The sequence below is a fragment of the Staurois parvus genome, unplaced genomic scaffold (assembly GCF_062004578.1).
Source record: "Staurois parvus isolate SC_StPar_1 unplaced genomic scaffold, SC_StPar_1.0 ptg002351l, whole genome shotgun sequence".
Taxonomy (NCBI): domain Eukaryota; kingdom Metazoa; phylum Chordata; class Amphibia; order Anura; family Ranidae; genus Staurois; species Staurois parvus.
Window position 1 is genome coordinate 253,002 of NW_028320147.1, and position 26,089 is coordinate 279,090.

Genomic DNA, 26,089 nt, shown 5'->3' on the forward strand with positions numbered 1-26,089 from the left:
ATAGAGGAACAGGCAGTGTTACTTGCGCAATTCCTCACTCTTGCCAACTCCCGCACTGCCCTCTTTTCTCTGAAGCTCTGGTCTGTGGGTGGTTCCTTAGTGCAAGGCTTTTAACCCCATAATGTGGCCGGGGCAAGAAGGCGACTGTGGCCAGAGCACCTTATAGGAGGGTTGTGGGGGACCGGCTGCACCAGTGGTGGGAACATGTTAGAATGCAGAATAAGGGCTTTGAAGTGTGTTTATCTTGAGAATGGCGTGATCTGTGGTTGAACTGGATGGACTTTTGTCTTTTTTCAGCCAGACTAACTATGTAACTAAATGACAGCTGCCATTGCTGACCTGATTTAAGAAGGTTCATTCTCTGTCAGTCATGCTAAACCTCTGGCTTCATTGCTTTCTGGGCCTCTGTCCTGGATCAAATAAAAGAATAGGAATTCAGAAACTCTTTTTTTTGACACTCAACCCATCAAAGGCATCCCCCATACGTTTCTCCAGACAAAGTGGCCTTAAAAGAGAAATGCATACATCCTCTCCTAAGCTGGGTACACACAGTCTGAATTTCGATTGGTTCAGAAGGAATTGGTGGACAATATGTACAGCTGTCCTTTCGACAGAAGCTAATCTTAGGGCTCGTTCACACTTGGCTGTTTTACCAACGCTTGCCAAACGCCCCTATAGCGTTTGGCAAGCGTTGGTCCGGCGGTTGTGGGGCGTTATTAACGCTCGGCAAACGCTCCGCAAACGCCGCATGCGCGGTTTAGTGGCGGTTGCTAGGCGTTTGTGGAGCGTTAATAACGCCCCACAAACGCCTATAATACAGTTTGAGTGGTGTTACCGCTCCGCAAACGCCCCGCAACCGCACCGCAAACGCCGGCCGGGCGTTTGCGGAGCGGCACCATAGACGAGAATAGGAGGCTTCAAAGCCTCCTGACTCGACCAGAGGCGTCCGTTTTGCCGCGACGCAAACGCTCCCGTTAGAACAGCACCATGTGCTGTAATGTGCAGAATTAGCAGAGGCGTTTGGGAAGCGGTAAAAACGCTTCCCAAACGCCTCTCTGCCGCCTGCACACAACGCTAGTGTGAACGTAGCCTAAGGCCCAATTTTTTTTTTTTTGGAAAACCAGCATCTGATCAGTACTTGCAGTCATTGGTTGCGAGTGCTGATTGTGTTCTGATGTGGGGGTGTCCCCCTGTCAAAACACAAAAGCACAGTGGGAGCAGGGTTACCATCTTTACCAAACCTGAGCACTTTAGTGGGACCCCTTTTTTTAGAGACACCCATTTTATATCAGTCACCTTATATCAGCACCCCACCCCCTTACACACCCCTATTAGATCAGTCACCTTATATTAGCACACCCCTCTAGAGCCCCCCCCATTAGATCCCCTTATATCGGCTCTCAGAGACCCCTCTTATATCAATGGGCCCTGCCCTTTAAAGACCCCCATTAGACCGCCTTATGGGGCAGGAGCCACTGCAAGCCAGGAAGTGGGAGCTGCAGTTGGGGGGTGGAGCTGGGAGGTGGCGCCACTCTGCATAGTGCTATATTCCCCCACTGTGCACAGTGGCAAAGCATATCATCAGTTGCTAGGATGCAGGCGGTCCTAGCAACCAATAACTGCAAAGCTGATTCAGATGGGGGAGAAACCACAGCATAGGCAAGTGCTTCCAACAGGAATCCTCACTGAGTGCATTGTATGAGAGCACACGCTTCGGAACTCTGGCCCAGATCTGTGGGACAGGTTTATTTGAAATCCCGGGACAGTTGGGAGCAGGGGCGGACTGACAACTCATGGGGCCCCCGGGCAATAGGGGATCATGGGGCCCCTGTGTCTTTGCCCAAACTCAAAAAAAGCCTATGAAAAAGGTACCAGGGGCATCTCATGGGGCCCCCTACTGACCCCGGGCCCTCGGGCAGTGCCAGAGTTTCCAAATGGTCAGTCCGCCCCTGGTTGGGAGGTATGTATCTGAACTGCAGGTGGACTGATTCCTGGACACATGATTCAAAACCCGGACTGTGTACAGTGGGGATCGAAAGTTTGGGCACCCCAGCTAAAAATTTGTATTAATGTGCATAAAGAAGCCAAGGAAAGATGGAAAAATCTCCAAAAGGCATCAAATTACAGATTAGACATTCTTATAATATGTCAACAAAAGTTAGATTTTATTTCCATCATTTACACTTTCAAAATAACAGAAAACAAAAAAATGGCGTCTGCAAAAGTTTGGGCACCCTGCAGAGTTAATATCTTGTACTGCCCCCTTTGGCAAGTATCACAGCTTGTAAACGCTTTTTGTAGCCAGCCAAGAGTCTTTCAATTCTTGTTTGAGGTATCTTTGCCCATTCTTCCTTACAAAAGTCTTCCAGTTCTTTGAGATTTCTGGGCTGTCTGTCACGCACTGCTCTTTTAAGGTCTATCCATAGATTTTCAATTATGTTGAGGTCAGGAGATTGTGAAGGCCATGGCAAAACCTTCAGTTTACGCCTCTTGATGTAATCCCCCATGGATTTCGAGGTGTGTTTAGGATCATTATCCATTTGTAGAAGCCATCCTCTCTTTAACTTCAGCTTTTCCACAGATGGCATCAAGTTACCATCCAAAATTTGCTGAAATTTTATTGAATCCATTTTTCCTTCTACTCGTGAGATGTTCCCTGTGCCACTGGCTGCAACACAACCCCAAAGCATGATTGATCCAACCCCATGCTTAACAGTTGGACAGAGGTTCTTTTCATTAAATTCTGTGCCCCTTCTTCTCCAAACGTACCTTTGCTCATTCCGGCCAAAAAGTTCAATTTTAACCTCATCGGTCCACAGAACTTGTTTCCAAAATGCATCAGGCTTGTCTATATGTTCATTTGCAAAGTTCAAACGATGATTTTTGTGTTGAGGACGTAGAAGAGGTTTTCTTCTGATGACTCTTCCATGAAGACCATATTTGTACAAGTATCTCTTTATAGTGGAATAGTGTACCACAACTCCAGTGTCTGCCAGATCTTTCTGGAGAGATCGTGCAGTCAAACGTGGGTTTTGAATTGTTTTTCTCACAATCCTGCGAGCTGTTCTGTCTGATATTTTTCTTGGTCTTCCAGATGTTGCTTTAACTTCCACTGTTCCTGATGACTGCCATTTCTTAATAACATTCCGAACAGAGGATATTGACATCTGAAAACGCTTTGCTATCTTCTTATAGCCTTCTCCAGCTTTGTGAGCGTCAACTATTTTCAGTTTCAGTTTTCTAGACAACTGCTTAGAACGGGTGTCGGCAACCCGCGGCTCCAGAGCCGCATGCGGCTCTTTTTCATCTTTGCTGCGGCTCCGGAGCACACTGCCCACCAGGTGGTCGGCAAGCCGCAGATCGCGAGCCACATGCGGCTCTTCTGTGTGCCGGGCGCCCGCTCCCCTCCCTCCTCAAAAATCCGGCCCGCGGAGCGTGGAACATTGGCTGTCAGGATGTAGGTGGGGCAGCCAGGATGTAGGCGGGGCAGAGTGACGAACTCCTCTCTCAGTCCGCCCTGAAGACCAGAACGGCGCGGGAACACAGCAAGAGGAACGCGCGGAGCAAAGGTAAGTGAATTGAGACAATATGGGGGATGAATTACTATGTGGGGGATGAATTACTGTGTGGGGGATGAATTACTATGTGGGGGATGAATTACTATGTGGGGGATGAATTACTATGTGGGGGATGAATTACTATGGGGGATGAATTACTATGGGGAATGAATTACTATGTGGGGGATGAATTACTATGGGGGAAGAATTACTATATGGGGGATGAATTACTATGGGGGAAGAATTACTATATGGGGGATGAATTACTATATGGGGGATGAATTACTATATGGGGGATGAATTACTATGGGGGATGAATTACTATGGGGGATGAATTACTATGTGGGGGATGAATTACTATGGGGGATGAATTACTATATGGGGGATGAATTACTATATGGGGGATGAATTACTATATGGGGGATGAATTACTATGGGGGATGAATTACTATATGGGGGATGAATTACTATGGGGGAAGAATTACTATATGGGGGATGAATTACTATATGGGGGATGAATTACTATGGGGGAAGAATTACTATATGGGGGATGAATTACTATGGGGGATGAATTACTATATGGGGGATGAATTACTATGGGGGAAGAATTACTATATGGGGGATGAATTACTATATGGGGGATGAATTACTATATGGGGGATGAATTACTATATGGGGGATGAATTACTATGGGGGATGAATTACTATGTGGGGGATGAATTACTATGGGGGATGAATTACTATATGGGGGATGAATTACTATATGGGGGATGAATTACTATATGGGGGATGAATTACTATGGGGGATGAATTACTATATGGGGGATGAATTACTATGGGGGATGAATTACTATATGGGGGATGTATTTTCAGTTTTAAAAATGTGGCTGTCAAAATAAATTTCAATCGTGGTTTTGGCGAGATTTGGCTCAGTTGAAAAAAAAGGTTGCCCACCACTGACCTAAGGCTATGATTGTGATTATGACGATACACTGTGGCCCTGATTAACCCTTTGCTTACTGGGCCCTTAAACCCCCTTCATGACCAGAGTGCTTTTTGCAATATATGCAGTGTCGGATTTGTTATAAATGTTGCAATGGTTTTGCGGCTCCCAGTCTTTTTTTTCCCTTCGGAAACGGGTCCAAGTGGCTCTTTATGTCTTAAAGGTTGCAGACCCCTGGCTTAGAAGAACCCATGGTGCTGATTGTTGGGGCAAGGTCAGATGAGTCTGGGCATTTAAAACCTTTGAGATTGACATCACCTGGTCTTCCCAGACGATGATTGAGAACAATTCATGACACTGGCAGGTCTCAGCTTTGCAAAGGGGGCAGTGCATGCTATAAATTCTGCAGGGTGCCCAAACTTTTGCAGACGCCATTTTTTTGTTTTCTGTTATTTTGAAAGTGTAAATGATGGAAATAAAATCTAACTTTTGTTGACATATTATAAGAATGTCTAATCTGTAGTTTGATGCCTTTTGGAGATTTTTCCATCTTTCCTTGGCTTCTTTATGCACATTAATACAAATTTTTAGCTGGGGTGCCCAAACTTTCGATCCCCACTGTAGGTGAATCCTTGACAAGTGGCGACTCTAAGCGGGAGAGATTGCTGCACTAACATGGCTTAGTTGGTACAGTGAACTTTTTTTTTTTTTTTTATTCTTTCAGCCCTCTGGGTTGAACAAAGACCACACGTGTACCAGGCTTTAGATGGCTGCAACATCGAGCCAATGCTGAAGCTGTCCCTGCCAGCTCTACACCAAGACCTGAGTGGTCAAAGACAGATCGCTCAGTCCTCAGTCTTCAGTGAGCAAAGAGTGGTGACTGTCAGTCTCCAGCTCTCTTCTCTGCCCCTCCAGTGCTCACTGTGGAGGGGGCAGGAATGGCCGGCTCAGACTTTCGGTGGCATGCTGAGAGACTGAGCCTGCTGCCAGACAGCCATCTGGGTGGATCGCGACATTATTGTTGGGGATCCCTTTCGGACCCTTGACCAGCTCTGTGATGTTGGCCAACATTAGGCTTCAGACCACCGTTGGCTGAATCTGGGTCACAGGAGTGCAGAATGGACTGCACTCCTTTAATCCATAGAAGTATGGCCAAAAGTGTTTTGGCCACACTTCTCTTTTACCGCAAGGGGTTACACTGAGGTTCAGAGTGGAATTCGGAGTTAGGCTGAGGTGTGACTATGAGATTAGTTTCAGGCTTGTTTAGCATTGGTTTTTCAGGGCTGGTGACCTTGCTTTAGCCCTAAAGGAAACCTGACCTCCTCCTGAAAACACTAGTTTTTTGCTGCCATGCCAGTTTTCAGGCTTGTAATACTTTTGGGACTTGAAGGCATGCAGAGGAGGGACAATTACTTCACCTGAATTTCCTTGCTGCATACCTGAACTGGTTCAGTGACTTAGAAGCTACTGAAGCCAGCATGATGGCCAATGTGTTGGCTTTTTCAAAGCATCGGAAAACCCCAGGATTTTTCTCATGACAGGTGCCCTTTAGTGATTGTACAGTCACGGTTTTTGGTAAAAACTCAGTATGGCAGTTCAGGAATGAAGCTCCTCCAGACTGACAATCCTTCCAAGCATTGGCAATTATAAAACTAGCAGTTTCACATACCAGCAGCATGTTTCCGTTTTCATCAGGAATTCACCTTTTGACACTTGATCTGAACAGGTCTGACCAGTTCATTCCTCGAATACATCAATGGCTGTAAACAAAGGCCATATCCTGAAAAATAAATGTTTGAGCCTTCAGAAGACTTTAAAAAGCTGGATTACATGGACAACATCTATATGTTAAGATAGACTTTCTCAGCCAGGGTTCTGTGGAATCCTAGGGTTCCTCCAGAAGTTGCTAGGGGTTCCCTGAGTAAAGGGCAATTTCTGCCTCTTGTATAAGTGACCACTCACATCTGTGATCTTTTTAGCTATCTGTAAGCTGCGTTTCTTCCCACTGACCACCAATGTAAGGAGCATTCTTCCCACTGACCACCAATTTAAGGGGCATTCCTCCCACTGACCACCAATGTAGGGGGAATTCTTCCCACTGACCACCAATGTAAGGAGCATTCTTCCCACTGACCACCAATGTAAGGGGCATTCTTCCCACTGACCCCCAATGTAAGGGGCATTCTTCCCACTGACCCCCAATGTAAGGGGCATTCTTCCCACTGACCCCCAATGTAAGGGACATTCTTCCCACTGACCACCGATGTAAGAAGCATTCTTCCCACTGACCACCGACGTAAGAAGCATTCTTCCCACTGACCACCGACGTAAGAAGCATTCTTCCCACTGACCACCAATGCAAGGATCATTCTTCCAACTGACCACCAATGTAAGGATCATTCTTCCCACTGACCACCAATGTAAGGATCATTCTTCCCACTGACCACCAATGTAAGGGGCATTCTTCCCACTGATCACCATTGTAAGGGGCATTCTTCCCACTGACCACCAATGTAAAGGGAATTCTTCCCACTGACCACCAATGTAAAGGGAATTCTTCCCACTGACCACCAATGTAAGGATCATTATTCCCACTGACCACCAATGTAAGGCGCATTCTTCCCACTGACCACCAATGTAAGACGCATTCTTCCCACTGACCACCAATGTAAGGAGCAGTCCTCCCACTGATCACCAATGTAAGGAGCATTCTTCCCACTGACCACCAATGTAAGGAGCATTCTTCCCACTGACCACCAATGTAAGGGGCATTTTACCCACTGACCACCAATGTAGGGATCATTCTTCCCACTGACCCCCAATGTAAGGGAAATTCTTCCACTGACCCCCAATGTAAGGGGAATTCTTCCCACTGACCCCCAATGTAAGGGGCATTCTTCCCACTGACCACCAATGTAAGGAGCATTCTTCCCACTGACCATCAATGTAAGGGGCATTCTTCCCACTGACCACCAATGTAGGGATCATTCTTCCCACTGACCACCAATGTAGGGATCATTCTTCCCACTGACCCCCAATGTAAGGGGCATTCTTCCCACTGACCCCCAATGTAAGGGGCATTCTTCCCAATGATCACCAATGTGGGGAGCATTCTTTCCAATGATCACCAATCTAAGGAGCATTCTTTCCAATGATCACCAATGTAAGGGGCATTCTTTCCACTGACCCCCAATGTAAGGGGCATTCTTCCCACTGACCCCCAATGTAAGGGGCATTCTTCCCACTGACCCCCAATGTAAGGGGCATTCTTCCCACTGACCACCAATGTAAGGAGCATTCTTCCCACTGACCACCAATGTAGGGATCATTCTTCCCACTGACCACCAATGTAAGGGGCATTCTTCCCACTGACCACCAATGTAAGGAGCATTCTTCCCACTGACCACCAATGTAGGGATCATTCTTCCCACTGACCACCAATGTAAGGGACATTCTTCCAACTGACCAGCGTGCTAATGTACTGTGAATTGTAGATCTAGTAATTGCTGGCAGAGGTTCCCTGAGACCACAATGTTAAAGGGTTCCTCAATGTCAGAAAAGGTTGAGAAAAGGTTTCTTAAACCGTAGAATGTTCTTGTGATGGCCCATTAGTTCTGTTGTATGAGATTGTATATCTGTATTAACTATATTAACCTGAAAGGCAAACATTACCTGCGTTGATTATCTCATAAACCTGAGCCATGTCCATCCATCTGGTAGCTACACTGACTGTCAGATTGGGACTTCTACAGACAGTCGCATAAAGATTTCGGCCAGGGGTGCTCAACCTCTTAAGAGCGAAGCTATTAACCAATTTATTAACCACTCTCAGACCCCAATGAAAAGGTTCAGAATTTTTTTTTTTTTCGGATAGCATAATTAACATTTTCCCCTGAAGCCACTGAAGCTGGTGGGAGGAGGAGGAGAGGCTGGCTTTCAGTGACTGCAGGAGGAAAATGAAGAGGATTGGTTCATGTATATGCCGCCCCTCATGTCCAAGTATAAAACAGAATTGGACAGGGAGGCCACCTAGGCATGGGACAGGGCCGCCATTGCAACCCGACGCTACACCATTGGTTGAAGGGTGTGGTAAAAACATGTCTCGAAGATGGGGTCTTAAACCCCCCTCCAGCCGCAAATGTAAATGAGCCCCTACTGTCCTGAGCCCCCTTTTTAAGCCTGCTTTCACACCGATGTTCTGCGGTTTACCCGCACTGTGGGTGCAGCACCGTACACCTGTGGATTTCCTATGGGTTGCCTGCGCTTTGCCATAGACTTTTTAAATTATTTCTTATTGTAAATAAATATAATTATAACTTTCTGAAAGCTCACCAAACCAGAAGGGTATAATAGAAATCGGTCTCAGTGCAGCTAACCTGCCGGAAGGTCGCATGCGCACTGCGCTGCACCCGCAGATCACTGTGAAAGCAGACTAATCTCCTAGATTGTAAGCTCCAAGGATCAGGGCCCTCTTATCCCTCTTGTATTGAACTGTTTTGTCTACCGTTATATTGTAAAGTGCTGAGCAAACTGTTGGCGCCATATAAATCCTGTATAATAATTGTTGTTAACCCTTTTATAGGTTCTTTTTTTTTTTTTTTTAAATATTTATTAATTTTACATATAAAATACATGTTTCATCATTACTCTCATATACATACAAAACCCTCAGTTACATCCCTTTCTATCTTTATTTCCATTACCCCCCACCACCCATCCAATACCCCCTCACCCCGAAACCACCCTCCCCCCGATAATAAAACCACCCACTCTGCATTTCTCCATTATCTCTTTTCCTAAATAAGGGGTATTTTCACGTATCCCTCTCTACTGCTTCATATATTTCACCTTGGGCACAAAATCTTCCCATTTTTCCCACCTCCTGTAATATAACGCCATCTTGTCTTCTTGCATATAATACAGTTTCTCCATCTTACATATCTGATTCACTCTTTCTACCCAATCCTCTTCTCTAGGCACCTCTAAACTATGCCAAAACGTAGGTATCAGACCCTTTGCCACATTCAGATAGTACCATATACCCAAATCCTTGTATTGTTCACTGATAACTTTGTACTATGTAATAGACACAACTCTGGATCCAATCCTATCTTTATCCCAGAGATTATCCCAATTACCGTATTTTTCGCTCCATAAGACGCGCCTAGGTTTTAGAGGCAGAAAACAGGAAAAAAATTTTTTTAACTAATGGACTGCAGACATAGTACAGGGATGACCAGAGACTGCGGACAGTACAGGGATGACCAGAGACTGCGGACAGTACAGGGATGACCAGAGACTGCGGGGACAGCACAGGGGATGACCAGAGACTGCGGGGACATCACAGGGGATGACCAGAGACTGCGGGGACATCACAGGGGAAGACCAGAGACTGCGGACACAGTACAGGAGATGACCAGAGACTGCGGACACAGTACAGGAGATGATCAGAGACTGCGGACACAGTACAGGAGATGATCAGAGACTGCGGACAGCACAGGGGATGACCAGAGACTGCGGACACAGTACAGGAGATGACCAGAGACTGCGGACACAGTACAGGAGATGACCAGAGACTGCGGACAGTACAGGGATGACCAGAGACTGCGGACAGTACAGGGGATGACCAGAGACTGCGGACAGTACAGGAGATGACCAGAGACTGCGGACACAGTACAGGAGATGACCAGAGACTGCGGACACAGTACAGGGGATGACCAGAGACTGCGGACACAGTACAGGAGATGACCAGAGACTGCGGACACAGTACAGGAGATGACCAGAGACTGCGGAGACAGTACAGGAGATGACCAGAGACTGCGGACATAGTACAGGAGATGACCAGAGACTGCGGACACAGTACAGGAGATGACCAGAGACTGTGGACAGTACAGGAGATGACCAGAGACTGCGGACAGTACAGGAGATGACCAGAGACTGCGGACACAGTACAGGGGATGACCAGAGACTGCGGACAGTACAGGGGATGACCAGAGACTGCGGACATAGTACAGGAGATCACCAGAGACTGCGGACACAGTACAGGAGATGACCAGGGACTGCGGACACAGTACAGGAGATGACCAGAGACTGCGGACATAGTACAGGAGATGACCAGAGACTGCGGACACAGTGCAGGAGATGACCAGAGACTGCGGACACAGTGCAGGAGATGACCAGAGACTGCGGACACAGTGCAGGAGATGACCAGAGACTGCGGACAGTACAGGAGATGACCAGAGACTGCGGACAGTACAGGAGATGACCAGAGACTGCGGACAGTACAGGAGATGACCAGAGACTGCGGACAGTACAGGGGATGGCCAGAGACTATGGACAGTACAGGAGATGACTGCTTACCTTTGGGGAGGGGGGGGGGAGCGGGTACCTGAATATGACAGGTACCCGCTCTTCCGCGGAGTTGTTCTTTAGTTAGTGTCCGCTCTGCAGCGGGACCTTACCTGTTCCTCTATCCAGCCGCGTGCTGTCTTCCCGGCTTCTGTAGTGTGGGCGCTCGGCGGACAGCCGGATGCCCAGTGCTCATGAGCGAGAAGCGCTGCGCTTTGTGATTTGGTCCGCCGGCTTCTGGGATCTGTCATGTGTCCCAGGTACCGCCTTACCGTTCACAAAGAGCACCGCTTCTTGCGCATGCGCACTTGGGACCCAGCTGTCACGCACACTACAGAAGCCGGGAAGACAGCGCGCCGCTGGATAGAGGAACAGGTAAGGTCCCACTGCAGTGCTGAGCAGCCGACCCGGTATTCTGACACGGTGGCGGTGGAAATACCGGACCGGCCGCTCCATATTCGCTCCATAAGACGCACTGACATTTTCCTCCTTTTTTTGGGGGAAAAAAGTGCGTCTTATGGAGCGAAAAATACGGTAAATGTACCATTGTCTCCCAATAACCTTGAATCTTTGGGCACTCCCACCATGTGTGATATAAGGTACCTATCTTTCCACACCCCCGCCAACACTCTAGTTTATTTTCCTCACAACCCTTTTATAGGTTCTAATATGCCCACTGCAAAAAGGGCAGTTTGTCTTGTTTAATACACTCACCTACTTTTCCTGTTCCAGATTCTGGTGCAATCGCTCTCCAGGCTGCTAGAATGGTCCCAGGTGGAGTGCAGTTGGCATCACTCTGCCTGGGACAGGAGCCGGCACTACAGAGGAAGCATCGGCTTATGTGGCTCCTGCTCCCTCCGTGGCTGCCTGTTTCCTGCCTGATACACTCTGATACTCTGGCAAGCCCAGGTCATGATCAATGAGTTGCCAACCCCCGGGCATGCGCTTCCTTGGTTTGAGTTTGTAGGCCACAAGAGGCCACCACGGCTTGAGCACCCCTGATTTAAGCTATCAACAGAATATGCCGCTGTGATCACTGCTCCATATTCTGGGTGTTCCTTTTTTTTGTTTTGCTTATATTTTGTACCCCCCGTTCTTTACCTGAGAAACCATAGTTTGCAATAGATTATTACAAATTACTAAAGTATACGGATCAGGCTTTCCAACTACACTGGCCGCTTACTTATATGGGACGGTGAATCTCTATTTAGGGAACTGTGGATGACTTTGACCAAAGCTGGTCCCAATAGTGTGTTCCAGCAAGTTTCTAGTAATGACTGTGATTGAATCATTGGGACACCAATGTTAGCATAGGTTATTGTAGAAAAAAGGTACATTGCACAAAAAAAAAAAAAAAACTGAAGTATTATTTGTGTCCACATTGACTAACCACTGGGAATTCATTGCCGAACGAGAATCCATTTCAGACACCCTTCCAAACAGCCAAAGCTCCCCGGAGACCCTGTATGTGCTAATATTTGAATATCCGCAAAAGTCAAGGGCTGGACTGCCCTTTGCACAACTAACCTGCATGCCAGAAGTCTTCCCAACCTCTGTGTGTGCTGTGAAATGGCAAAGTGACAGGTTTTATATGTGGAATAAAAGAAAAGGAGCTCACAATGTCCAAAAGAATGCACTTTTGATGGTAGATTAAGAGGCATTTATTGAGCGTAACAAGTACATCAAGCCAACGCGTTTCAAGAGAAAAGACTCCCTTCTTCAGGGATATTAAACAAATATGAAAAATATACAGAGAAACAAATATATGAAAAAGGGGGGGGGGGGCATTTTATTCTAATGTACATACTGTTTTTTTCTTTCTCATATATTTGTTTTCCTGTATATTTTCTGTATTTGTTTAATGGCCCTGAAGAAGGAAGAGTCTTCTCTCCCGAAACGCATTTTGCTTGATGTACTTGTCATTACTCTCAATAAATGCCTCATAATCTACCATCAAAACTGCATTCTTTTGGACATCGGGAGCTTCTTCTTTTCTATCATTCCAAGTATACATATGGAAACGACCTCAAGGCTTTACCAGAAAGGCAACAGCCCAAACCCTTAAAAGGGTTTACTGCCAATATCCACCTCTGGGTACAAGTGCGTGTAGGGACATCTCCCTACCCACCCACCTACGACCGGTGACTGATCCAGTCAGTCCAGCGCAGTCTTCAGAACAAATAGCTTTTATATGTGGGCCGTGTGATGGGTGTTGGGTTTTGTAAGTTTGTGTTCTGCAGAGGAATAGTCGTGTGCTTTTGCTCTCCTGTATACAGCTGGCCAGGAATTGGGAAGGGAACAGGAAAAAGCTTGGTACATAAACTGTGTCTTTTAAATGCTGTGTCTTTGCAGGGCTGGAGGGGCGGTAGCCAGAGGGCAGGATGCCGCCCGGAGTTTACTGCCCAGTGGACTTCTGGGCCAAGGAGGAGAATAAAAAAATCTTGGTGGACTTCCTGCTCCCCACGGGCATTTACCTCAACTTCCCCGTGCCGTGCAATGCCAGTCTTGGAAACATTAAGAAGGTAAGTGATCCAATCTGCTCTTTTTTTTAATTGCGTGATGACTAAAATCTAAAGTCGAGGCATTCTGCAAAAAAGCAAAAAACTGATCTTTTTTCATTAGAATCTGAAATCGGCAATTCAAATAAAAATTGGCCATTAAAAGAGCTACAAATCTTTTAGTTAAAGCTGAACATCAGGCAAACCACTAAATACATATTAAGAAATTAAAATACATATATGGGAGCTGTGTTATTCGCCTAAGGATTAGTATATCCGCACACAGTCCTGAGATTTACAATACCCTGCCAGACAGCACAGCCAGTCCTTTGACCGGACTTTTCTTTTTTGCAGTTACAGTTGTGACCAAAATTATTCAACCCCCAATGCTGTAAAGGGGTTTAGGGACTATAGTGTACATTTGGAATTGTATTCAGAATCAAATCCTACAAGGACGTTGTAACTACCCAAATGCAACTAAAATGACATCAATTGTTTATGTAATACAGTAGTAAATGGTTCTTATGTGGTTTCTTCATTGCCACAATTATTCAACCCCTTAAAGACTACCACTCTGAAGAACAGAGGTTCATACAGGTGCTTTCCATCAGGTATTGAAAACACCTGTGGATGTCACCGAGCAGCAATCAAGCATAATAAGCACCAATTAGGCAGCTTTAAAATGACTGTGATACTCAGCTCCTTCTAGACATTTACTGGTGTGGTTACAAACATGGTGAAGGCAAGAGAATGGTCCAGGAAGACAAGAGAAGAGGTGATTTCTCTTCACAGGAAGGGCAATGGCTATAAGAAGATTGCAAAGATGTTAAACATACCAAGAGACACCTTAGGAAGCATCATTCGCAAATTCAAGGCAAAGGGCACTGTTGAAACGCTACCTGGTCGTGGCAGAAAGAAGATGCTGACTTCGACTGCTGTGCGCTACCTGAAGCGTAGAGTGGAGAGAAGTCCCCGTGTGACTGCTGAGGAACTGAGAAAAGATTTGTCAGATGTGGGTACAGAAGTTTCAGCCCAGACAATAAGACGCACACTGCGTAATGAAGGCCTCCGTGCCAGAACTCCCAGGCGTACCCCCTTGCTGTCTCCAAAGAATAAGAAGAGTCGACTGCAGTATGCCAAAAGCCATGTGGACAAACCACAAAAGTTGTGGGATAGTGTTCTGTGGACTGATGAAACAAAATTAGAACTGTTTGGGCCCATGGATCAACGCTATGTTTGGAGGAGGAAGAACAAGGCCTATGATGAAAAGAACACCTTGCCTACTGTGAAGCATGGTGGAGGGTCAATCATGCTTTGGGGCTGTTTTGCTTCTGCAGGTACAGGGAAGCTTCAGCGTGTGCAAGGTACCATGAATTCTCTTCAGTACCAGGAGATATTGGATGGAAACGTGATGCAGTCCGTCACACACCTGAGGCTTGGGAGACGTTGGACCTTTCAACAGGACAATGATCCCAAGCATACCTCCAAGTCCACTAGAGCATGGTTGCAGAGGAAAGGCTGGAACATTTTGGAGTGGCCATCGCAGTCACCAGACTTAAATCCGATTGAGAACCTCTGGTGGGACTTAAAGAAAGCAGTTGCAGTGCGCAAGCCTAAGAATGTGACTGAACTGGAGGCCTTTGCCCATGAAGAATGGGCGAAGATACCCGTAGATCGCTGCAAGACACTTGTGTCAAGCTATGCTTCACGTTTAAAAGCTGTTATAACTGTAAAAGGATGCTGTACTAAGTACTAAGATTGAATGTCACTTGGGGGTTGAATAAAACTGATAATGCTGTGAGCACAGAAAAGACATTTGTGGTTATTTCATTATAACTGTTATGTTATATTTGTCTGACCTACAAGTGCCTCTTTAATGTAAATGTAAGCAAGATGACTGAATGATCAAAAGCAATGTCAAACTGGCCAAAACACTCAATTTCAGTGGGGGTTGAATAATTTTGGTCACAACTGTAAGCAACATCGAGGTCACCCCCCCTCCCCCAGCCTGTGTAAAAGAGCAGCGAAGCACTGATGAGGTCACCACTCTGCTCTCTACTCCTATGTGCATGCTCCATCTAGGCATGTGTGAATGAAACACACCTGATTGGCTCTTAGTGCTTCCGGTCCTCTCCCAGTCTGAATGCTGCTGTACAGGATGCTAAAATCAAGTGAAATTTTGTTATTTACAAATTTATTTCAGGGTTTTATAATAAATGCAGAACTGCATTCACCTGTATATTATTTTATATTTAATATTTTTGGAGTTCAGTTTTAGCCCTTGCCTCTCATTTATATTTAATGTTATTCCTGTGAAATGTTCTGCAGTTCAATTTTATTTCATAAAACACATCCAGAGGGATGGTGGAGAATGCCAATTTACACATGAATGTGTCGGAGACGTAATCACAGGCTGACAGCGATTTCTCCACGGATGGATTCTTCAAGATGTAGCATATACACAGCTGAGAGCTTCCTCATAGGAGGGACATTACCAACTTTGTGGGAGTGACAGGCAACTGTAATCTGAAATCTTATTGGATGATGTGGCTTGCTTCACTCAGCACTTCTGTTGTTGTTTCCTATTAAATACACCCTCTGGAGTTACAGTGCCTTGAAAAAGTCTTCCTCCCCCTTGAAATTTTCCACATTTCTTCATGTTAAAACCAAAAACATAAATTTATTTTATTGGGATTGGATGTGATAGACCAACACGAAGTGACACATAATTGTGAAGTGGAAGGAAAATGAGAAATGGTTTTCAAAATTTTCAACAAATCTGTGAAAAGTGTGGCGGCATTTGTATTCATCTCTCCGGAGTCAATACTTTGTAGAACCACCTTACAGCTACAAGTCTTTTTGGGGATGTCTCTACCAGCTTTGCACATCTAGAGAGGGACATTTTTGCCCCTTCTTTGCAGAATCGCTCAAGCTCTGTCAGATTGGATGGAGAGCGTCTGGGAACAGCAAATTTCAGGTCTGGACTGTGACTGGGCCATTCTAACACATGAATATGCTTTGATCTAAACCATTCCATTGTAGTTCTGGATGGATGTTTCGGGTCGTTGTCCTGCTGGAAGGTGAACCTCTGCCCCGGTCTCAAGTCAGATCTAACTGGTTTTCTTCTAAAATTTCCCTGTATTTGGCTCCATCCATCTTCCCATCAACTTTGACCAGCTTCCCTGTCCCTGCTGAAGAAAAGCATCCCCACAGCATGATGTTGCCACCACCATGTTTCACGGTGGGGATGGTGTGTTCAAGGTGATGTGGAGTGTTAGTTTTCCGCCACACATAGCATTTTGCTTTTAGGCCAGAAAGTTAATTTTTGGTCTCATCTGACCAGAGCCCCTTCTTCCACATGGTTGCTTTGTCCCCCATATGGCTTCTCCCAAACTGCAAATGGGACTTCTTATGGCTTTCTTCCAACAATGGCGTTCTTCTTGTCACTCTTCCATAAAGGCCAGATTTGTGGAGTGCACAACTACAAGTTGTCCTGTGGACAGATTCTCCCATCTGAGCTGTGGATCTCTGCAGCTGCTCCAGAGTTACCATGGGCCTCTTGACTGCTTCTCTGATTAATTCTCTCCTTGCCCGGCCTATCAGTTTAGGTGGACGGCCATGTCTTGGTAGGTTTGCAGTCGTGCCAAACTCTTTCCATTTTCGGATGATGGATTGAACAGTGCTCTGTGAGATGTTCAAAGCTTCGGATACTTTTTTATAACCTAACCCTGCTTTAAACTTCACAACTTTATCCCTGACCTGTCTGGTGTGTTCCTTGGCCTTCATGATGCTGTTTGTTCACTAATGTTCTCTAACAAACTGCTGAGGGCTTCACAGAACAGCTGTGTTTATATTTGAGATTAAATTACACACAGGTGGACTCTATTTACTAATTAGGTTACTTCTGAAGGCAATTGGTTCCACTAGATTTTAGTTAGGGGATATCAGAGTAAAGGGGGCTAAATACAAATGCACACCACACTTTTCAGATATTTATTTGTAAAATATTTTGAAAACCATTTATCATTTTCCTTCCACTTCACAATTATGTGCCACTTTGTGTTGGTCTATCACAATCCCAGTAAAATTCATTTACCTTTTTGGTTGTAACATGACAAAATGTGGAAAATTTCAAGGGGTATGAATACTTTTTCAAGGCACTGTAATAGCAGAGTAGTATAGCCAAAGCCATTTTGGCTATACTTCTCCTGTAGTCAGTCCGCTGTTGGCTGACGTCGCTCAGCCAGTCTAGGCTCCGAAAAGTTTCTGACCATATGGTCGGGATCCACCCAGAGGCCTAGATCTGCACCAGCCGCTCCCGCCCCTCCACAGCACATTGAGCGCTAGAGCGGCAGAGCAGAGAGCTGGAGACTGACAGTCAAAGCTCTCTGCACAGAGTGGAGGAAGAGCTGAGCCATCATCTGTGTCTGATCGCTCAGTTCTACGTGCAAAGCTGGCGGGATACAGAATCGTATCGATGCTACATCCATCTAGGCGAGTATACTTTTTTTTTTTTTATGTCCATTTTTCTCTTTTAAAGCCTACATAACAAAGACAAAGTGTCATTTTAGTTCAATCTTTTCTGCTTTTCTCTTGTGAACCGATGATGGATGTGAACATATTTTTCCATGTTTACTGTATAAATTTGTTCCCTTTATTTTTTGTTCTATTTGAAGTTACTATGGGAGAAGGCGCAGCAGGAGCCGTTGTTCCACACACTGGGGTCCCCGTCCTCCTATGTCTTTACCTGCATCAACCAGACAGCGGAACAGCAAGAGCTGGAGGATGAACAAAGGCGACTTTGCGACATTCAACCTTTCTTACCCGTCCTGAGGCTCGTGGCCAGGGAGGGTGACCGGGCCGAGAAGCTTCTGAACTCCCAAATCAGCCTACTCATTAACAAAGGTGAGCGTGGAAGGGGAGGGGACTCAGGCTTTAAAGCGTTATTAAACTCTTTTTTTTTCTGTGCGCCCCCCCAGGAGGTTTATGCCATATTGTGTTAGTATGCACTGCATATTAGCACATTTTGGTAGACGTTCCTATTAAACCAGCCCTCCAGCACTGTGCTGTCGCTGTTCCAGCTGGTTCCAGGCGCTCCCATCTTCGCCCGGTCTTCCATCTGGGTTTGCGCTCTCCAGCCACTTAAATGGCTGAGCTGAGGTCAATGCCGCGCATGCACACAGGATGCACAGAACGACTGCTGTAAAAGGGATCTGCATTGCGTATGCATGGCTCAGATTACATTACCACTGCCAGGCCAGAAGAGGCATTAGTGACTAAAGAGACCACTAGGGTCTCTTCTGTTATAAAAACCATGCTCTGTCAGCAGTTTTTCAATTTTTGACTTTAATACTGCTTTCTTGAATGTAATGCATGTTTGTGTCTGAAATGAGAACTGTCTGTATTGATGTAGCAGCCAAACTCTTCCTGTAAGCTTGAATGGTAAGGTGATCAGTGCTAATTCTTCTTTCAAATACTTTCACACAGGAAGCCCCCATAGGAACTGTCTCCTTGATGGTTCTATGTTTTTATTGTATAGATAATCCTCTAACACAGGCCAATGCTAGCTTGACCTCATGATGAATGTCCTCACTGGAGCGATTCTACCTCACTTCCTGTTACAGTAACACCACAGGAAGTGAAAAGGAAGCTCCCCAATGGGGCCCAAATGGCGATAAAAGCCAAGTTGTAGAGCTCCACTTTAAGGATTTTGCAGCATCTGCACCTTAATGCAGACAAATCTACATGTAGTATTATTATTATACAGGATTTATATAGCGCCAACAGTTTGCGCAGCACTTTACAAAATGAAGGCAGACATTACAGTTACAACACAATTTGGTACAAGAGGAATCAGAGGACCCGGCTCGTTAGAGCTTACAATCCAGGAGGAAGGGTTGAGTGATACAAGAGGTAATAGCTGTGGGAGGATGAGCTGATGGAGGAAACAAAAAGCAGTTTACTAGTTAGAAGCAGGATAGGCTTCTTTAAGGAGAGATGTTTTCAGGGATCGTCTAAAGGTGGATAGATTGAAAGACAGCCGGACAGATTGGGGTAGGGAGTTCCATAGGATGGGAGAAGCTTGGTAGAAGTCCTGGAGGCGAGAATGGGATGAGGTGACTCGGGGGCAGGAGAGCAGGAGGTCTTTGTGAGGATTGAAGAGAGCAGTTTGGTTGATATTTTGAGACCAGGTTGGTGATGTAGCTGGGGGCAGAGTTGTGAATGGCTTTGCAAGCTGTTGTTAGTATTTTGAATTTTATTTGTTGAGCGAGTGGAAGCCAGTGGAGGGATTTGCAGAGGGGTAGCAGACACTGACCGGTTGGTAAGGTGGATGAGCCTGGCAGCAGTATTCATGATGGACTGGAGGGGGAAAGCCTATGTAAAGGAAAGCCAATGAGGAGAGAGTTGCAATAGTCCAGGCGAGAGATGACCAGGGAGTGAATTAGGAGCTTTGTGGCATTATTGGTTAAAAAGGGGATGTTGAGGCGGCATGATTTGGACAGGGATTAGATGTGGGCTTGAAAGGATAGTTCAGAATCCAGGGTGTCCCCTGGCATGCGGGGATGGGTTGATAGTGGTGCTATTGATCCAGGCCGAGAAATCTGGGAAAGAGGCACATGGGGGAGGAAATATTATGAGCTCGGTTTTGGACAGATTGAGTGTTAATAGAAATTGTATTGGAAACCATGGGAAGCTGACCCAAGAAAGAAGTGTAGATTGAGAATATGAGAGGTCCAAGGACAGAACCTTGGGGGACCCTGATGGTAAGAGGAGCAGGCGAGAAGGAAGTAGAGTTGTAAGCGACACTGAAGGTGCCGTGAGATAGGTAAGATTCAAACCAACAGAGAGTACAGTCACAGAGACCCAGTAAATAGAGTTTTTTGAGGAGGAGGGGGTGGTCAACTCTGTCCAAGGCAGCGGAGAGGTTCAAGAGTAAGAGTACGGAATTTATGTATGCTATAGATCTGACTTTCTCAACCTTTTGAGCACAAAAGAAACCTTGAAATAACTTTCCGGTCTCAGGGAACTCCTGCTAAAAATTACTTTATCTACAACTCGTGGTACAGTTGTTTTCAAAATAGTAGCAGTCAGACATCACTAACCGGATCAATCACTGTTTTTGGTAGAAATGATATTTCTACATGGCAAATAATTTCCTAGCAGGTGTAGTAGAGTAATAGAAATCCAACAGACCCAACAGTCATGACATGCATGCTGCTGATTCTGTGTCATTGAATCACTCATTGAAAGGGGCGTGTTCAAAATAATAGCAGTGTGGAGTTCTATTAGTGAGGTCATTCATTCTTTGAAAAACAGGTGGCAATTATTGCCCTTATTTAAGGAAGGAAGGCAGCAAATGTTGTACATGCTGGTTACAGTGCATTTCTCTCTGAAATTCTGAGGAAAATGGGTCGTTCCAGACATTGTTCAGAAGAACAGCGTACCTTGATTAAAAAGTTGATTGGAGGGGAAAACATATAAAGAAGTACAGAAAATGATCGGCTGCTCAGCTAAAATGATGGCAAATGCTTTAAAATGGCAACCAAAACCTGAAAGACGTGGAAGAAAGCGAAAAACTACCATTGGAATGGATAGAATAGCCAAAATGGCGCGGACTCAGCCAACAATCAGCTCCAGGAAGATGAAAGAAGGTGTAAAGTTCCCTGTGAGGACTGTTACAATTAGAAGACCCCTATGTGAAGCCAAGCTATCTGCAAGAAGCCCCCGCAAAGTCCCACTGTTGGAAAAAAAGACGTGCTGAAGAAGTTACAATTTGCCAAAGAGCACATTGACTGGCCTAAAGAGAAATGGCGCAACATTTTGTGGACTGATGAAAGTAAGATTGTTCTTTTTGGGTCTAGTGGGCGGAGACAGTTTGTCAGACGACCCCCAAACACTGAATTCAAGCCACAGTACACTGTGAAGACAGTGAAGCATGGTGGTGCAAGCATCATGATATGGGGATGTTTCTCATACTATGGTGTTGGGCCTATTTATCGCATACCAGGGATCATGGATCAGTTTGAATACATCAGAATACTTGAAGAGGTCATGCTGCCTTATGCTGAAGAGGAAATGCCCTTGAAATGGGTGTTCCAACAACACAACGACCCCAAACACACCAGTAAACGTGCAACATCTTGGTTCCAGACCAACAAGATTGACGTTATGGAGTGGCCAGCCCAATCCCCGGATCTTCATCCAATAGAAAACTTGTGGGGTGACATCAAAAATGCCGTTTCTGAGGCAAAACAAAGAAATAGAGAAGAACTGTGGAATGTGGTCCAATCATCCTGGGCTGGAATACCTGATCACAGGGGCCAGAAGTTGGGTGACTCCATGCAACACAGATGTACAGCAGTTCTCAGAAACAGTGCGACTACAACCAAATATTCATGAAGTCATTCAAAGGAAAGCAAAATCTTCAAAACTTTTTTAGGTTTATATAGTGAACGTTTGAGTTTGTAAAGAAGAATACAAACACTGCGATTTTTTTGAACCGTCTAATATTCACTTTTCAATTTTTTTAGAGGAACAACACACATTTGATCTATTCTTCTTCATGTTTTGATTTGGAATAGAATGTGTCGTGTTCCCAATGCATTTGGGTGTATGGAAATAAAAGCTATTAGAAGGATTTTGAGCTTTATTCACTTTTTTCAACACACTGCTATTATTTTGAACACAACTGTACATTAGTGTGATGGTCAGTGGGAAGAATGCTCCTTGTACTTGTGGTCATTGGGAAGATTCCCCCCCCCCTTCCATTACAGATAGCTAAAAAGATCATTGGTGTCAGTGGGAACTTATCTGAGAGGTAGTAATTGGTCATTGTTGGAGGAACCCCTAGCGGCCTCTGAAGGAACCCCTAGCGATCTCTGGAGGAACCCTAGGGTTCCATGGAACACTGGTTGAGAAACCCTGCTATAGATACTGTCACATACTTGCTGCATCATTGAACAATTACAACAGTGTTTATCTTTGCTGTGCTTCTGTTCCTTTTTAATCTCTCAGGTCTCCATGATTTCGACTCCTTAAATGACACAGAGGTTAACGATTTCCGCACCAAAATGCGCCAGTTCTGTGAGCAGGTGGCATTGCAGCGCCAACACATGAGCTGGGAGAGCTGGATGGAATCCAATTTCCCTCTGCAGCTGGAGCCGTCCACCACCCTGTTCAGCAAGCCTTTCTCCAGCAAGACCATCATGATCAACGTTAAATTTGAAAATAGTGAGGTAAGATGTGTGTTCTGGTACGTGTTCTGGTTATGATTCCTATCTTTTACTGGGGGAAGGGGTTGGGCATTAAAGTTTTTAAAATTAGACTTGGCCAAAAAAAAAGTATCGGGCAATACCTAAATCCTACAATATATACGAGGGGCGTTCAAGTCAAACCAGGACTTTTCATTTTACGGGTATAAAAAGAGATGCTAGCGTGGCGGTACTACACGCTGTAGTAAGTGGCAAGTGTGTCCTATTACAGATAGGCACCACATGTGTTGCGGGTCAGTCCAGAGACCGTTAGTCAAGATGGCAGACAACAGTGTTAGTGCATGCATGGAACATCGTGTGGTCATGAAGTTTCTGTGGACGAAGGCGTAAAACCCGCAAATATCTACATAAGACTTATCAAAGATGGCTGTACGTCTGTCAGTGATGACCCCGGCCATGGTGGTTCCCAGCCCACAGCAGTCATTCCTGTGAACATTCAGTGCGTGGAATGCCTGTTCCTGGATACTCGACCCATAACGTGGTGTGAAAAAGACGAAGCTTTCTGAGGGAACAGTGAATACAATCATTCATAAAATGAAGCAGGCTGTCCTAGGATGGCTCAGGTGTACTGACAAATCTTCCTGTGCTGAAGCTTTCCAGGCATTAAATGCTGGGATTAAAGTGTATAAATGTAGCAGGGGAGTATGTCGAAAAATAAATTCAGTTTCCACTCTTTGAATTTTTTTCTTTTATTATATAAACTCAAAAGTCCCGGTTTGACTTGAACGCCCCTCGTATATCAGTTCACTTTAGTATTTTCCCTGTGTCAAGGAGTGTTTACATATCTTAGGCTAACGGGGGCTAACCAGCCAGAAACCGCCGTCTACAAGATAGTGTGGCACTATATTTTAGGACGGGTGTGGATGGCCATTTAAAAGGACTCTACAACCTAATTAGGCTCATACTTGCCTTCCATTCCATTCCACTGGGAGGCAAACCTTGTGTATGCTGGATGAGGGCACAGCTTCCGCAGGATTTATGACATTGTTTTCCTCCTCTGCTGACAGCTTCCAGGCCTGGGGATTGGCCATTCAGGCCAGAGCAGATCACAAGTGCAATCTCAGGCTCCTGCAGACTCTCGGGATAGCTGTCTGCCCGAACTTTGTACAAGCAGGCAGTTACCCGAGAGCAGGAAGATCCCCATCAACAGAAGCACTAGGAGTAGGTAGCAGGGTCCCTCTAAGGACTGGTTCACTCGTTTTTTAAGTGCTTTTTGAGTTTTGCAGAAACACACCACAGTCCATTTAACATGGTTTCCGCCGCTATGTTTTTGGGAAGGATCAAGAACTTTTTTTTTTTTTTTATGCAGCAGATTGCATAGGTGTGAACCAGGCCTAAGTGTTTTTCTTATGACCAGTTTGAATTTCCCAGGCTTTTGGCTATCTTATTTTAAATAAACCCCTTAAGTACCACAAACATCACATATCCCGCTCAAGCTACTATTGTAAGAGATTTGATTGGTCAGGGAATTCGCCCAGTATGCTATTCGGCTTGTGCTGTAGCAATTGACAACACAGCCAGAGCAGAGGACACACGTGCCCCCTACACCATGGGTGTCAAACTGGCGGCCCTTCAGCTGTTGCCAAACTGTCAATCTTGCAATGCCTCATGGGAATTGTAGTTACAAGCAGGACTCCCAAAGGCAGAGGCATGATGGGACTTGTAGTTTTGCAACAGCTGGAGGGCTGCCAGTTTGACACCCCTGTCCTACACGGAACTGCTGGATCATGTATAGGTACGTGATCCGCCACAGCTGGGCTGCTCTGCCACGGTAAATCTGTGGTAGGCGTTCACCTTTTTTTAAACAAAAATTATAAATGCACATTTTTGCAGGTAAAAAAAAAATGTGTTTTATGATTTTTTTTTTCCCTAAGGAGCCTGCAGAACATTGCACCCGCAATCAACAGATCACAGGTGCAATCTCAGGCTCCTGCAGACTCCCAGGATAGCTGTCTGCCCGGACTTTGTACAAGCAGGCAGTTACCTGAGAGCAGGAAGATCGGTGAAGTACCAGAGCGCCCACCAGTGTCCTCGCAGTCCATTGAGAACTACTTGTAGTCTACCCATTCACAGGAAACTGAATGAATGATGCGGCTATGTGGGCGCAGCTCTGCTAAATTGTGACAATGGGTGCGTTGAGAGGATCCCCCGCTTGCTATCAGGGGGGAGGGTCTGCAGATGCTGGAATATGTGATATGTGCCAAAGTTACACTTCTCCTTTAAATGCCAATATCTTTATCTAGATTGTAAGCTCCCAGGATCAGGGCCCTCCTATCCCTCTTGTATTGAACTGCATTGTTGCTGTGTTGTCTCCCGTTATATTGTAAAGCGCTGAGCAAACTGTTGGCGCCATAAATCCTGTATAATAATAATTATCAAAGTTGCAATGTTTTTGCTTCTAATACGGGTCCTTTTGTCTACAGGAACATTTCACCCTACAAGTCTCTCCCCGAGACCTCCCCATCTCTGTCGTCCGACTGGCACTACGGAAAAAGTCCAATGTATCTGGTCAGCGCTGTCCGGTAGGCCCTGAAGAGTACACCCTTCAGATAAACGGCATGTTGGAATACATTTACGGCAACTACCCTCTCTGCCAGTTCAAAGTAAGTATATGCACTTATCTGCTTTACTAGCCCGTTCTATGTGACCTGCTAAATATTCTGCCGTCTTACAGTACATCAGCCAGTGTTTGAAGAATAACTGGACTGCTCACCTTACCCTCGTCACCATCGCTTCCATGTTACCGGACAAGCAGGGAGATCCCACAATCCTTTGTCCCAAAAGCCGGCACAAACCCCCTCCACTACCTACTAAAAAGGTAAAGATCTACAGTTGGCAGCTTTTGCATTCATTTGCAAATGTGATTGGAACAATCCATAGGGACCCACTGATGGATTTTGCTTTTTCTTCTCAGCCGCATCAGTGTTCCCTCTGGACCCTGGAGAAGCCATTTTGTTTTCAACTCTCCTACGGAAAAAATGTTAACTCGGATGAAGGGTTCAAGGTAAAGCTGAAAGCTGGCTGAATAGAGGTCCCTTGTAAATACAAGCAGAGGGGAAAGCTGTGATTGCTGTTAGGAGAGAACTGTATGAGGTCTGAGCTAGACATGTGCAGGATGGAAATTAGTTTCAGATGCATTTCTTTATTGAAGAATTTTGTTTCTTTATATTCATTATGTTGAACTGATTCATATTCGTACTTTGTTTCATTTGTTCAGCATTTATGTTGTGTATTTGTTAGCCTGCGTGGATTCGAAAAATGTTGCAGTTTTTCTGGAAGATTTCTCCCCCCCTCTCTCATCCCCTCGCTCCCTCTCTCTCCCCCCTCGCTCCCTCTCTCTCCCCCCTCGCTCCCTCTCTCTCCCCCCTCGCTCCCTCTCTCTCCCCCCTCGCTCCCTCTCTCTCCCCCCTCGCTCCCTCTCCCCCCCCGCTCCCTCTCCCCCCCCGCTCCCTTTCTCCCCCCCCCCGCTCC

At 45.6% G+C, this 26,089-nt stretch overlaps 1 protein-coding gene across 3 annotated transcripts in view; it reads left to right on the top strand.

Annotated features, from left to right (window-relative positions):
* The window catches only part of LOC149431208 (phosphatidylinositol 4,5-bisphosphate 3-kinase catalytic subunit delta isoform-like), a 74,165-nt gene extending 48,497 nt beyond the window's left edge, over positions 1-25,668 (top strand). For all 3 annotated transcript variants that reach the window (XM_089665790.1, XM_089665789.1, XM_089665791.1), the window contains 6 exons: positions 13,201-13,370; positions 18,023-18,251; positions 22,362-22,582; positions 25,042-25,221; positions 25,293-25,436; positions 25,533-25,668. In XM_089665790.1, the coding sequence (XP_089521916.1) occupies positions 13,230-13,370; positions 18,023-18,251; positions 22,362-22,582; positions 25,042-25,221; positions 25,293-25,436; positions 25,533-25,643 (1,026 nt within the window). In that variant the 5' untranslated portion in view covers positions 13,201-13,229 and the 3' untranslated portion in view covers positions 25,644-25,668. The remainder of the gene's footprint in view (positions 1-13,200; positions 13,371-18,022; positions 18,252-22,361; positions 22,583-25,041; positions 25,222-25,292; positions 25,437-25,532) is intronic.
* The last annotated feature ends 421 nt before the right edge of the window (positions 25,669-26,089 follow it).